Source organism: Symphodus melops, assembly GCF_947650265.1.
Source record: "Symphodus melops genome assembly, chromosome: 15".
Taxonomy (NCBI): domain Eukaryota; kingdom Metazoa; phylum Chordata; class Actinopteri; order Labriformes; family Labridae; genus Symphodus; species Symphodus melops.
The window spans coordinates 10,533,589-10,549,528 of record NC_136705.1 but is presented as its reverse complement, the minus strand read 5'-3'; the positions used below and the strand labels follow the sequence as shown (position 1 = coordinate 10,549,528).

General features: G+C 37.7%; 1 protein-coding gene and 1 long non-coding RNA gene across 2 annotated transcripts in view; one reads left to right on the top strand and one right to left on the bottom strand.

The window, feature by feature from the left end:
- fbxw4 (F-box and WD repeat domain containing 4) overlaps positions 1-1,127 on the top strand; it is a 32,625-nt gene extending 31,498 nt beyond the window's left edge. Inside the window, exons 8-9 of the mRNA XM_079363518.1 lie at positions 683-824; positions 931-1,127. Of these exons, the coding sequence (XP_079219644.1) occupies positions 683-824; positions 931-1,065 (277 nt within the window). The 3' untranslated portion in view covers positions 1,066-1,127. The remainder of the gene's footprint in view (positions 1-682; positions 825-930) is intronic.
- A 7,823-nt stretch (positions 1,128-8,950) lies between these two features.
- Positions 8,951-13,140, bottom strand: LOC306836454. The gene is made up of 3 exons (XR_013780782.1): positions 13,091-13,140; positions 9,559-9,625; positions 8,951-9,435 (listed from the first exon to the last, which is right to left on the bottom strand). It is a non-coding gene; the product is annotated as an uncharacterized lncRNA (long non-coding RNA).
- Positions 13,141-15,940: the final 2,800 nt, after the last annotated feature.

The window sequence follows — 15,940 nt, the reverse complement described above, 5'->3', positions numbered from 1 at the left end:
TACTGCTACTGACTTATTTTCTTAATTATTTCACATGATAGTTCATTCATTTTAAGTTTTTACACAATTCTGATACTTTGGGTTGAAATACAGATGAAGAGGAGGCATTCATATGTATTTTTTATTCTTTGTGCGCTTGTGTGCATGCAACAGCGTCTGTGATCGTGTGCTTGAGAGAGAGCGTGTGAGGGAGAGTGAGAGCCTCCAGACATCTCTGCTGCCCTATTGTCTGCCCCTGGTGTCTCTCCATCACTTATTGATGAGGTTGCACTAATGGAGGATCGATGTCTATTGGCAGAAAATACTTATTCCCAAAATACTGCCCTTCTCTTAACCACAGCCACCACCACCCTTCTCTCGTCCTCCTGCTGCACCCACCCTCTCACACACGCGCGCACGCACACACAGGAACCCACATTCACCTTGTTTACTACAATATTGGGTTTCACAACAAACAGATTTTTAACCTGTATTGTTGCAGGGCAGATTGTTTTAAATGATGCTATGATGATTCTATGGATCTTAGTATTTCTGCTTGTGTCATTTTTTTTATTTTTTTCACTTTTAAAATTGTATCTATATATTATAACATTAAGTCTCAGTCTATCTTCTGGAAATCTTTTTAAGTTATTGGAATAAGGAAATAAGGAATCAGCAGTAACTCTCCCATCCTTCCCAACAGGAAGTGTGTGATGGAGTGGGAGGAGCCTCATGACAGCGCTCTTTACTGCATCCAGACAGATGGAAATCACATGATAGCCAGTGGCTCCTCATACTATGGTGTTGTACGATTTTGGGACAAACGGCACACTGAATGCCTGCAGGTGTGTACTATGACATTACAGTGCATACATTTTTTCCCGGTATGAAGCAATAATACATTAACTTTATGTCCTTATCATTTATTTTCCTGTTTTGTGTGTTATGCAGTTCTTCCAGCTTAGCTCAGACCCTGTGAGCAGCCCTGTGTACTGCCTAAGGTTCAGCAGCTCTCACCTGTATGCAGCCCTGGCCACCTCCCTACACTCGATGGACTTTAGACAAAACCACATCCACATCAGATGATACACATAAACTCTGCTCAAATGAATGTGTGCAATAAAGCTATCTATTTTCACAATACAGTATCAACACTCATTGTCTACTTCATTCCACTTTGACGTTGAAATGAAGTTGACCATCTTGAGTCACTGTGGATGTACTGATGTTGCTTGATGTAGTTGATTTAAAAAACTGTAACAATAGCTCTTACTCTTCCTTACACTTCAAAAACCAGTTCAAGGAGAGTTTTTTGTTGTCCAGAAGTGATGCTTTGTTAGAAGTATTGTGCTGAAACAGCACTGACAATAAAAGATTATTTTTTTTATCTTTTATAGTAATTATAAATAAAAAATATAAAATGATTTATTCTTGTAAATTCTTATGAGGCATTTTGGAGGTGTGTGTTTGTGTGTTGATTCTAGCAATTAAAGTCTTTTAATTCTAATTGTTTGATAATGAAAATCAGTGTTTGACTGAAGCGTATTTATCTTTGGATAATGATGACTGTGGACAGAGACAAACCACAACACAGAACAAATTGTTTTACGTGAGAAGCATGCTCAAGCCTGCCAGTTAAGGGTTAATCTGATAGCTTGAGGCACTATGAGCGCAATTACTCAACACCTAAAAATCATGAGCATGAGTCGCTGTTGAGCCAGTGAATATGGCCTATTGAAGAAAGGACAAGTAGGCCTTCTCTCCCCAACACTTTGGCGTGGCTGCCATGATCCAGCTGAAGGCTTTGAAGGGATTAAGGAACATTAGCTTCTTGACAAACATCATCTCTCTCATCCCTTTGGAAACGCACTGTTTGGGTTTACATGTGTTTGACCCTTGCACCTGACATCACACACCGGAGGGGATTGGAGTGTTTGACCTCCCATTAAATCCATTCTGTACAATTTAAGGATCCACTTGATGGATAGATCAAACCTCCATGATCTCACTTGTGGATTATAACACCACACATACATCACATGCACCTTGTGTTTAAGACACACACACACACACACACACAGAAAACAGCTGTATTTTGTGTCAAAAGGTATTAAGTGTGCAAGGGTTGGTGGTCAGTAAGGGTTAACTTTCTAACTTGATTTTTTTTTAAGTAAAGAAAAATGAATCAAAGAATCTATTGGATTTTCTGTGTCAGCCTGATCCACTGTATGTGAAGTCCAATATTCAGTCATTACATCTACTGAAGACTCAAAGATAAAGATATTGATGTGAGCTGAGTTGTGTGGCTATGAATTAACTAAAGATCAGAAAGGCAGACGACAACATTAGATCATTTCCAAATAAACCAATATGTTAGACAAATGAGACTGCAAAAAAAAAATGACAACACAAAACTAAGCTAAGGGAAATGATTGACAAAATTTAATTCATGCTCCATATTTCACTACTGTATGCTCTGTGGTGAGAACGGTTGGTTTCCAGCCTGTTTGGTCATCTGACCTATTGGACTTGTCTTTAGCAATGGTGCTGCTTCCAACCTCTTAGAAATTGTATACATGTTTTCAAATCTGATTTAAGTGATGTAAGAAAGTATGAACAAGAGTTTTTGAGCTCGTATGACATTTGAAGTTGTTGTTCAACAATCTATTAATTTAAAGGTGTGTGATACATTGTCAGCCATGCAACATTAAAATGGCTGCCTAATGTGAGGCTCAGCAGTGACCCTTCCTGCTGGCCATTAATGGCATATATTAGATCATAAGCTCTCCATTAGCTAATATGCCAGGGCCACTTAAAAGGAGTGGCCAAGGTGCGTACAGACATTGCACACCCATGCAGGAGATGTGACCCCTTGGGACTCCTGACAGTTGAATTAATCATAGAGAGTCTCCACACCAACACACTTGACACCAGATTTTCTGGTGTAATATTTGGTTCAAACACAATCAGAGGGAAGTTCTTCAACCAAGGCTTTTCATCCTGTCACATACATTTTAATAAATAACTGTGTTCTTGACCTTTTAGTTGACTGTCTAATGAGGCCTGCAGCCAACAAGTATTTCCAGCAAAAACAAATATGGTACTCTGATCTGGAGTATACATAAAGAATTGAAAGTAAAGTTAAGTGCTGCATTCTGATGAACACGAACCATACAATGTGAAGGCAAAGTACCTCGTCTATAACAGGCCAGGAGACCTCGTTTTCCCATCCAATTTCCGAAATGGTTGGTAGGAATAAGCCTTAGCCATTTACATTAAAAGAGAGGTAACCCAATCAAAGTGGTGTAAAATATATATATATATACATACATACATACATACATACATACATACATACATACATACATACATACATACATATATATATATATACATGTATGTATGTATGTGTGTGTGTGTATATATATATGTATATGATATGTGTGTGTGTGTGTGTGTGTGTGTGTATATATATGTATATATATATATGTGTGTGTGTGTATATATATATATATATATACATACATACATACATACATATACATATAAAAGACTAAAGTCTTTACATATCTGTAAACTCAAAAACAACTTTCTCAATACGCACTAAAAAACTTACATATCACAATAAGTAGAGCAAAAGAAAGACAGCAGAAGATGTTAAGTTTTATTTTGTACTAAAATTAGTAAACATGGCACAGTTTGCTTCTGGTTGAGGAGCTGGGTTTGGTCAATAATACTTGCTGGAAATCACTGAAGCTTGACTGTAAATCATTATTAACAACAGCTCTGTAATAACTTTAAAATCAATTACCCAGCCCACTGACTCTTTCATTTCTCAGGAGGTCTTTTTAAAATCTGAATCACATCATCTCAATCATGTGAAATACCGAAATAGATGAACTCCCTGTATCATCAACATCACTAATTAAACAGATTTCATGTATACATGTTTCAGTTCTTGCTGGAATGTTTTTGCATTTAAACACAAATAACTTTCGATAAATGTTTGGGTCCAGTATTAGTCAGTTGATAAATGGTTGTGGAGGTAAGCAATGTGTTTCCTGTCTGTACATGTCTGTCCTCCTCTGTAGTGTCACTCAAGGTTTAGGAGCTTAGACCACTCAAAGAGAAAAAAAAGCTCTCCTCCCTGATACCCCTGTCTTAAATGACATCATCCATTTTAGAAGGTGCTACATCATGAAGCACATATTCTACTGAGCATCCCCTCTTTGAAAATGCCTCAATGTTTATCTAAATACTTCAAACAAGGTGTTGTCTAAAAAGTTAGATTAGACTGCTAATCTTTTTGTTTTGAAGTTTGTATGGACAAGGAAGTATTGTCAAGCACAAAATATAGCTGCTGACCTCCTTGATGGTATTTGAACCTAAAATATGAAATATACGTCAACATTGCTGGGAACGACACATACTGTATTTCATTCATCCTGTTTAATTCTTTCAGCAGTAATTCAAGTATACATTCTAGCAACTCATTTCACCTCCAGACCCTGTTTTTTTTTTCCTTTTGATTTATTAAGACCATATGATCCTGCAGTTACATTTAAACTAACTCATCAGCTGAAAAAGTGTCCTCTTTGAACATAATTTCTTGGCTTTCTAGGCAAAGACTCAAGAGGACAACTGACAGATTTTTCACCCATCCGATAAACAATCTGTTCAATAGTACCTTAACATAGTTGGGGGGCCCAAACAGACTCAAGTTTCAGGCTTACTGTAATTAAAACTGTAAAACTTCAACCATTTTTTGCTTCTTTAAGAACATTTAAGCAAAGTAAATCATGCAGCATTTGATAATGAAATGAATAATATAAAATGGAATGACATTATCTGCTCTGAAAATCTTGAGATTTGTTGCATTATTTTACTGATGAAATTAATCCTGTTAGGGCACATCTACGGTAAAGGCCAAAACATTTTAAAAAAATAAAAATAAAAAATAAACTTTATCTACCTTGGTTAAACAAAAGCCAATGGAAATTGGAAGGATCATATTATTAATAACAGGAGTAGAAATTCACCAAGAAAACTAATTAAATCTATAAGGGGCACAGACGTTGGCTTTTAAAGGCATAAAGAACAAGGTTATTCAGCGACTGAGACTAGTCCAGTCCTGTTTTTATCTACTATAATGAATGATGCATCTGACAAAACATTATTAATCTTAAAAGAAACAAACCAATCCTTTTTTTTTTGATATCCTAAAGCTAGGAAAAAAGTCATTGATGCCAAGCCTTCCGTCGCTGCTATCTTTGACAGTAGATTTCTCCAGTGTGTAAGTGATCTAGGTCATAGCTTTACAAAAAGGGAACTGAATATTGTTCCTGCAGCTATGACAGATCTGGTTTTTGATCGGGTTTTAACAAATGTCACAAAATCATTAGCTCCTATAATGCTCAAAATCTAAAGGTGCTTTCCAGTTGGATATAATGTTTATCAAAAAACAGAGATTGTTTTGTTCCACCCAGTATCCATGAAATCAATCTGTCACTTTAACAGAAAACTTTCCCTAATGCCTGGAAACATGCCATTGTTATTCCTGCCTTTAAGTATGGAGACCGTCATGAAGCCAACAGTCATTAGACCTATTACCGAAACAGCTACATTACATCTAAAATCTCAACCTACAAAGGAGGGATGGTTGGTGCTGTATTCTTAAATCTGCACAAAATCTTTTGACACAACTAATCATGGTTCTTTTTTCAAAACTTTTTAGATTTCAAATGTTCACCCAGAACACTGAAATGGATGTATTTATATCTAACTGATAGATTGAAGTGTGTTAAAGTTGATGCCACATTGTAAAGCAATTTGAAGTGTACAATTGTGTACAACTATTATTTAATCGTTATTAGAATGATATCCCACATGTACAGTATGTCTTTGGATAGATGGCAAATATGACACTGTTTTATGCACAAACAGCTGAGCTAGCTGCTCGGAAGTTGATGGCTATGAAAAAGATCACAAAGTAGCTTAACCAGTCATGGCTTAACATACAAAAAACAAAAGTTCTCATTAGTGGCGATCACCATGTTGGAAATGAAGAAGTGACTTGCGTTCAACTTAGTAACAGGAAAAGAGCTGAGGCTGAGGCAGGAAGCCTTATTCCTCTTTTTAAAAAATAGCTACAATGAGCACCCCCATTATTTTTATCAAAAAAAGTCAGACAAATCAAGAAATTAGCTATTCAGAAATAAGCTCTTCAGACCACAATCATTTTTTATTATTGTTTATATTAACTTAATTTTTGCTTTTTGGGTGTTTATATGACTTCTGGAGCTATTGAAGATGCTTAAGTTATTGCAGACACTCGAGGAATAGGTCTTTGCACTTCCACGCTTCCACAAGTAACAGGAGGTTGCTTCTTGTTGTTGACTGGAATGAGTCCCACAACCAGAGCCAAATCAACCAGGCTAACATGAACATTGCCAGAAAGAGACCAAACATAGCCTGTAATAGGCCTACAGATAGTGTTAGTGTTGATTTCCAGTTTATTAATTTTATTTATTGAAATAACATTAGCAAAATAAGAAACATTAATGAACATAAACATGTCAAATTATGTTAAATTATAGCCATAGGCTGTATCTGTAGTCCCTTGACAGGTTGATGATTAATATGTACAAAATTACATAAAATTACAATGAGAAGCAACACCAATACAAATGACAAAACAACAACATATACTATTCATTAGTTAACAGAACAAACTAGTATAAAGTGACCATCAGAGATAAAAGTGCTTGAAGTGCATAAAGTGCTGCTCAGGGAAATAAATTGTGGGAGTAGTTAAGATTCAAAGAGCTGGAGTATTGCACATCATGAAGAAATATTGTTTTAAATTGTACATCTGCCCTTGAGCCTGAAACTTTAAAGTGCTGATGTGATTGCACATGGCTCTATTGCACTAAGTTTGCATACACAGATGTGTAAATTCATGTACTATTGCACAGGGTTAGCGTATATAGAATATGTGAGTATGTATGTAAAAGAGGATGTTAAACATGATCACGCAACTGGTTTGTTCTGAGCCACAACTTCAGAAGAGCCTTAACAGTGAAAGAGCTCGGACATTCTGACTGAGAGTGGTATGCTGTTTCATAACGTGCGTCTTTTGAACTCAGGACATTTTACCAAATGCGGAATGTCTGAGAAGAACCTCATAGTCACCTCGAACAGCTGCTCTGGCATTCTAGATGAAGAGATAGTTTTCTGTAAATTATTTATTTAGAGGGGGTAAAGCCTGCCCGTTTAGCACTTTATACATCATATATGCTATTTTAAATTTATTTGTTTAATACTATAGAAGCTTTACTTTAGAAGTTCTTGTCATCTATTCGTCATCTATGCTCTACAACATTTTCTTTTTATTGGCTACATATTTCCAACATATATTTACATGTATTTGTTTTGGTTCTTACCACATGTTTTAGAAATGTCATTAAATGTACAGCTTCAGCATGTTCTCCTAATATAAAGCATTTCAGCCCTTGTATCATGTTTTCCTTATCATAAGGGAAAACGTTTATTTTTGCCTTTTAAAAAATGAAGTTTGCTATTTGGTTAAGCTTGAGGCAATCAAGTTTTTTTAGCTTTAGCAACAAAAGGAAAATAATGTTTTTTTCATTCTGCCTTCAATTACCAAGGTGAGATGTATATGATTTCCAAAAACCATACCAACATTTTGGAATATATACTGTATATTAAAATGTGAAGGCCATTTTTCAAATGTGAGCAAGTACCTTGCTGAAATTTATATGAAATATTAAAGTCCAGAATACTATCAGGGGGCTTAAAACAAAAGATTAGCAAGGAGTGCTAGCTTAAGGAGTGATTTAGGAACATTCTCTGAGCAACTCTGACCAAAAAAAGAGACATTTTCTTACTTAGGAAGACATGGTTGACCCCATTGCTAAGTATGACCTTTTTTTTTTTTTTTTCAAAAGCTGTGATTGGTTACTACAAAATAGTGGGGTGAACAAATGTGCTTGTTTGGTGATACTAAGCAAAGAAAAACATTGAAAACACTTTGCTTAACCACAGAACCTGATCAGACATTGTCACACCATCACTTTTTATGCAATGACCATCTCTGTTGAATAAAATGTAAACCACACATCAAAAGTATGCCTACAATATGTTTGAGAATATATGCACACTTCTGCCTCTTCACATACTGTATCAGCACATTAAGAGCCTTTAATCAGTGAGAGATGCACCTGTGGAGTAAACCACATGCTGACGGACTCACCATGTATGCCTCATTATGCACTAAAGAAAGTCCAAAATGGACTGAAATGTCTGCATAGTTAATAGTTAAACCTTTAGTTTGTTATGTGTGAGTTCTTCCTTGTATTTATTTGTTTGTTAATTTAGCATTCTGGTAACGGTGGTACTTAATTATCATGAGGCTGCAGAGATGTAAGTCTTTGTGTGATCACATATAGAATAGAATAGAATAGAATAGAATGCCTTTATTGTCATTATACAATTGTACAACGAGATTACTTGGCTTCACCTTAAAGTGCACACAGCTAAAAACAAAAAACAACAACAACAAGAAGCGTATGGGTCAAAAGAAAAAAGAGTGACCCTAGTTAACGGAAGGTGGGATCTGCACAGTACGAGATACTCTCTGTTTCTCCTCAGTTTGAGAAACTCTTAAACTTCATAAAAGTCCTCGCTTCTTCTAACAGCTCCTCGCCAACATCTTATATCTTAAGGGCTAAGATGACTGAATAACTTTCTTCTTAACAAAGATCTGGTCTTAACTTAAAATTATTAGAAATTGTGACGATTCTTAGAATTGTCTTCGAAGGAACAAATTTGTCTACTTACTGTAATGAACACGGCCCAGTTGTGTATAAATTCACTAAAATGAAACGTTTTATCAGTGATTTGAACAGGTGTCACATTAATTTTGTGTTTTCCAACAAAAACAAGATATTTAACTATATATCAATTAATAACATGCATAAATTAGCTGAGAATTCTATTGACCAGGATGCATCAAACTAAATCTGCTCCTCGGATCATGTCCAAAGCTGATTTAGTCATCGTCCTTTGCTTAACACACAGCATGAGATCAACAAAAAATAGTTAACCCATAATATTTAAGATTAACATTCAGTGGGGATTTCCACTGTATCAGTGTGAACTGTTCCTGCAAGCCTAAACAAACAGAGTAACCACTGCAGGCACCTGTCACACATGGAAATCCACAATCCTGTGACTCACTCCTTTTCACACAATAGCTAACCTGTAATTTACCCCCAGCACTTAACAAGACCATCACTGTAACCTGAGCAGATGTGAAGAATTGGCCGCTGTTTTCTTTGGCCAAGTTCACTGGAGCTGAATGGAACGGACAGCTTCTCTTTTCACCGGATGTAAGGCTTGTTTCCTTCAGCTCTGAAGCCTGGGACTGGATCCTTGCTGTAGCCGGTGCAGAAACGCAAGATTGAATATCAGAAGCACCTCACTTCTTTAGGTTTTTGCTTGGTACTACCTAGGCAGATTTTAGTGTTTGTGCAAATAGCATAGGGTCTTTACCCTGACCTGCAGACCCTCAGTTAGGCTGCAGAGGGCTCTCTTACTGAAGTCATATTTGTGGCAATGGGGTCATCTGGTGGTAACAAGGAGAAAATATTTTTTGAGCATCACAAGCTTTTAAAAGACATAAATATGAATATATTAAACAAACAAGATACCAAACCATTATTTTTGATTTGAGAGACCTGTTGTGGTGAAACAACTGAAGTATCTTAGTGTAGTCTTCAACTCCATTCTTACAGTTTGGAAACACATTCAACTTTTAAAAAACCTCAAAGATTATTTAAAGATAAACAAGTCATTCCTAAGTACCTGCCTTAGGGCTACAGATAAAATATAGCATTTGTGCCTGTTCCAGCATATTTACGTCAATGTGTATTGCTGATGTGTGATCTGCGTCCTGATTCCATTCCGTAAATAAATGAATCTTATCATCTTTTTTTTCTAATTTTATTACTATTTTACTTTTATTTGAATTATGTTATCTTGTTTCAGTCCAAACAAACCCTTTGCACCTTTTGGTATGCAAAATCCTTCAAGACAGTACCCATGTAAATCACTATGTAACGTGTGAATAATTGCCCTTTGCGGCAATGCCCTCGATAAAATTTTAAGTGGATTAAATATCAGGATATGCCATAACTAAACCCAACTGATGTGCATGTATCATTTCAGTTTTTCTCATTAAAATATCCAAAAACACGTGCCTGCCTAAAGTATGTTATACCGACCTTTTCTGATATTTCACTTTTGATGCAGTCTGCATCCAATAAGTAATCATTAATGAAAATGAAAATTCCCCCAAACATTGCCAAATGCAGTGTTTATTAAGAGCTACTGCTTTTTGTGGAAACAACTGTGCCAAGAATTGACTACTTGCTATATTGGCTCAATTACCATTTCTGTCCTATGTATTCATGACAGCCTTGTCCTTTACAGGAAAAGGTAGTACGGAAAATATGTATCAAACCACTGCCATAGTGTAATATGAGCATACATATACAGCAACCAGTGAAAGGTGTGAGTCCCTGCATCCTCTGTCCAGTATGTTCAATATTGTCTAGAATCATTACAGCATTTTTAAAATGAATCAACCCCCCAGCCCACACCCTCAGACACACATCTCTCATCCTCTCATACTAAACCCTCCCAGCTCCTGCCCCTCACCTGTCAGTCATTCCTGGGACCCTGGTGTTCAGGGGACCACAGGCCTGTCAGACCTCCAGCAGCCCCTCAAAGAAAATATCCTTCCTCCCGTCATAGTCCACCCTATCTCACCCCCATCCCTCTCGGGCCCGCCAAACAAAAATAAAGTCACATTGAAGAGAGAGTGGCCGGGGCTCCTGCTTTGCAGATCAGTCAGTGGATACCTGATTGTCACTCATGGGTTGGGCCCTTAATCCTATTGTTTCTGCGACAGGATTACTCTCTGTGGTCCCTCTCTCCCTGTGGCAGCGCGCGGGAGAAAGGCCAGATTAAAGGGATTAGCATGTATCCTCCTGACTTGTCAAACTGGGATGTAAGGAACCATTGACTTTCTTGGGGACCCTGAATGAGGAGAGGCAGAGAGGTGCCTAAAAAAGAGGTCATGAAAGGCAGTGAACAAGCCAAAATTCCTCAAAGGACAATGCGATTTGTTTGCTTTTGTTCCCTCAAACTAGGCTGAAAGGTTCAAAGGACCGACCCTGATGAGAGGAAAACCAAAAAGGAAGGAAAGAGGAAAGAAGACAAGGACACTTAACCGTTTTGCAGTATTATTTTGTATCATTCCAATAAAATTATAGATGATGTAGTATGTTTCAATAGGAGGTACTCTGATGTATGGAAAAAAATATACTTTCTAACTTGTAAAGGACATACAGTCTGTGGACCTTTCTACTTCCTTGAGATGTATCCATCATTGCATTTGCAGAGCCTCGTGCATCATCAGTGTTCTTCAACACCCTAAGTGAAGACTGTTGTTTAATTATAAAATGCAAAGGCAGACAATAGCTGAGTGAAAAATAAGGTTCAGGGGACAAAGAAAGACGAAGAACGTAAGGGGAAAGAATTGAAAGATGTAAAAAGAATAGGTCATCTTAAAAAGAAGGAGATGGTAGGTGTTCAGAAGAGAATGAGATAATGTATTGGATTTTATGGGCCAATATGTTGTATTCACTTGGATATTTCTTAATGTACTGATACCAACATCTGTTTTTACAAAGCTATTGTCCAGAAATAACACTTTGAGTCATTTAGTTGTCAAAAGTTGTCATCATGTAGTCTGTCCAACAGAGGGCACTCCATCTCAGTAAATAATTCATGGTAGACTCCACCATGAATAACATGTAAAGACTTATGCTATGAACTAATGCCTAAATGTTGTGGCGGGTGAGACTATTCAACAGAGACCCATTACCTTTTATGTTGATCAACATGACATACGCAATTGATAATGTAGGAAACAGCAGAGAATTGTACATAATCATTTGCATTGAGGTACTGAAGCATTTGCAACTTCTTCAAAGAAATGAGAAACTGCTTCTGATGTGCACAGGTGACAGACAGACAGACAGACAGACAGACAGACAGACAGACAGACAGACAGACAGACAGACAGACAGACAGACAGACAGACAGACAGACAGACAGACAGACAGAATTTGTTACAAAAAACAGCCGCTGCCCCTCCTCCCTTACTTTTATAATAACCTGAAACAAGATTTAAAAGCCTCTTATATGACTAAGAATAAAAGATTAAAAACATGTACCTGTGCAATTAAAAATAGACCTATATAAAGAAATGTACATAACCTCTGCAGGAAAAGAAAATATATAAAGAGGGCAAATTTGTTGCATTTCTCTACCGAAAGGAGTTCTGGGGCTGTCTGTTGGTGTTTATCAGCTTGTGAACTAGAGCAAAAAGAGTGTGGCTACAGTTGAAGTTCTTGTTAAAAATGTTTGTGTCTCTGAGTAACTCATTGTTAAAACTACACATGCTTTGTTTATGAGGTCATATTGGATTTAGAGTTTCTCCTCCATTTACTGTACGCTCAGCTTTCTTGTTTCTATTTTCAGATATTCAACAAGGTGCAGGTAACCCTTGCTACACACCCTAGACTAATACAGAATATCATTACTAACTGCAGGCTGTGTGAGGTTTTTATTTTATATAACAGAAAACATTCAGATCACAAATAATCAGTCATTTTACACAAAAGGGACCCTAGATTTATATTAAAGTCTTAATAGCACAATTTTAAACTTCGTCAAATATTAAAAAATATTGAGTCTGCACACCAGAAGCTGCCCCGATTACAGTGGATAGGAAAGTATTCAGACCCCTTTAAATGTTTCACTCTTTGTCTCATTGCAGCCATTTGCTAAAATAAAAAAAGTTCATTTTATTTTCTCATTAATGTACAGTCAGCACCCCATCTTGACAGAAGAAAAAAACAGAAATGTAGAAACGTTTGCAAATTTGTTAAAAAAGAAAATTGAAATATCACATGGTCACAAGTATTCAGACCCTTTGCTGTGACACACATATTTAACTCACATGCTGTCCATTTCTTCTGAGCCTCCTTGAGCTGGTTTTGTGCCTTCACTGGAGTTTAATTAAACTGATTGGACTTGATTAGGAAAGGCACACACCTGTCTATATAAGACCTTACAGCTCACAGTGCATGTCAGAGCAAATGAGAACCATGAGGTCAAAGGAACTGCCCAAGGAGCTCAGAGACAGAATTCTGGCAAGGCAAAGATCTGGCCAAGGTTACAAAAGAACGTCTGCAGCACTCAAGGTTTGTAAGAGCTCAGTGGCCTCCATAATCCTTAAATGGAATAAGTTTGGGACGAGCAGAACTCTTCCTAGACCTGGCCGTCCAGCCAAACTGAGCAATTGTGGGAGAAGAGCCTTGGTGTGAGAGGTAAAGAAGAACCCAAATATCACTGTGGCTGAGTTTCAGAGATGCAGTAGGGAGATGGGAGAAAGTTCCACAAAGTCAACTATCACTGCAGCCCTCCACCAGTCGAAGCTTTATGGAAGAGTGGCCCAACAGAAGGCTCTCCTCAGTGCAAAACATGAAGGCCCGCATAGAGTTTGCCAAAAAACACATGAAGGACTCCCAGACTATGACAAAGAACATTCTCTGATCTGATGAGACCAAGATTGAAGTTTTTGGTGTTATTTCTAAGTGGTATGTGTGGAGAAAACCAGGCACTGCTCATCACCTGCCCAATACAATCCCAACAGTGAAACATGGTGGTGGCAGCATCATGCTATGCGGGTGTGTTTCAGTGGCAGGGATAGGACGACTGGTTGCAATTGAAGGAAAGATGAATGCAGCCAAGTACAGGGATAACCTGGAAGAAAACCTCTTCCAGAGTGCTCAGGTCCTCAGGCGGGGCCGAAGGTTCAACAAGACAATGACCCTAAGCACACAGCTAAAATAACAAAGGAGTGGCTTCGGAACAACTCTGTGACCATTCTTGACTGGCCCAGCCAGAGCCCTGACCTAAACCCAATTGAGCACCTCAGGGGAGACCTGAAACTGTCCACCAATGTTCACCATCCAACCTGACAGAACTGGAGAGACTCTGTAAGGAAGACTGGCAGAGGATCCCCAAATCCAGGTGTGGAAAAACTTGTTGCATAATTCCCAAGAAGATTAATGGCTGTACTAGCTCAAAAGGGTGCTTCTACTAAATACTGAGCAAAGGGTCTGAATAATAAATACCATGTCATATTTAAGTTTTTCTTTTTTAATAAATTTGCAAACATGTCTACATTTTTTTTCTGTCAAGATAGGGGGCTGAGTGTACATTAATGAGAGATTAAAATTAACTTATTTTTTTTATTTTGGCTGCAATGAAACAAAGAGTGAAAAATGTATAGGGGTCTGAATACTTTCCATACCTGCTGTATGTTAGAACATGTGGTGCTATATATCTGCTAGTGGAGCAATGAGAGAGCAAGAGATCTAGGTATTTCTGATGAGAGATCTCAAAATGAACGGTCATCTAGCCTGCTGAGAAACTGTCACCTGTCTTCTGGCCTGCTAAGAAGAACAAGTGGAAAGTTCATATGTTCATCTGGCCTACCAAAGAAAAACCACAACGGGGAAATTTTGTCTTGTCTCATTTAAAAAGAGGTGTTAAACGAAATACATACCTGTGCATGCTTTTTGCTCGTGTCCATGTCGACCACCCAGTGTTATGTTGTTTAGAGAAGGGGGGGGGACTCTGCCCTTTTCAGTAGGCTACACATATGTAAGTTCATTTTGTCTTTCACAAGAAATCTTCTGCAAGTTAATTTGATGCACGTGTACTACCCCACCCTATGCAGTAGACTTATTGGTCCTTTGCAGTAGCTTTATGCAAATTTCTATGATACTGATAGTACAAATTTCTCTGAATACGTTCAGTTTGGTTGCATCTTATAGTGAAGATTTTGCTGTTAGCAGACAACGATTTATTCTTAGAAGATATTACCATATTTGAAGAGAAACACGATATATGAGGTATCATAAAAGTATAATGTTCGGCCTCAGTTGACAGTACAATGTTGAAGTGTTCCTCAAATATAGGTCTGACATTTAAAGAGTAAAGGTAATGTGATTCTTCATACCATGTATAGAAATATCTAAAGTGGGAAGGAATTTGTGACATCTGTTGTGCTGTATATAAGGGCTCCACATTGACCAATAAAATCGTCTATCTCTCAGCCTGCACAGAGTCTCAGTGTTGTCTGTTAGAGTAGAACCACGGCTGTGATATGCTGCGTGAATATTATCCAGTCTGTTGATAGATTCAGCTTTAGGGACAGTTATATTATTCAACCCATCAGATACACATGTACTCACACTTGCAACAGCATATAAATAGACATGAAAGTCTGAGCTTTTGAGAGCAGCCGACCCCAGACTCCGGGACATTTTTCATCCTCAATAGCAGAGACCTTTTCTCACTTACAGGAGATAGACAGATTTTTTTATATTTGCTTACACCCAGGGGGGATTTATTTTACTTATTACCAATTGCTGGATTTATTATTGTTGTGTATTACTAAAAAAAAACAATAAAAGGGGGTCTTCCATTGTAAGACTCACACCAAATCACCCACGGGAGCCACTCCGGAGAAACAACAGGGTTCCTCAATGTAAGAAGATTCTCCCCAGATCTTCCACAAGCATCAGAGGGTTAAGCATAGAAGAAGGGTCTGAACCCCGCCGATAGAACCAGAGACCACAGGGTGAGAGCCTGAGGGGTTCAGTCCTCCAGTAGGAGAGGTAACCATTCCTTCTCCCATCATCTGACCGATGGGAAAGTAGTGAGTCTCGAAGCGTATTATATACTCTCGCTAAACCACGTTGAAACTATAGTCCAGTAGAGCAAACCTGACGAGATC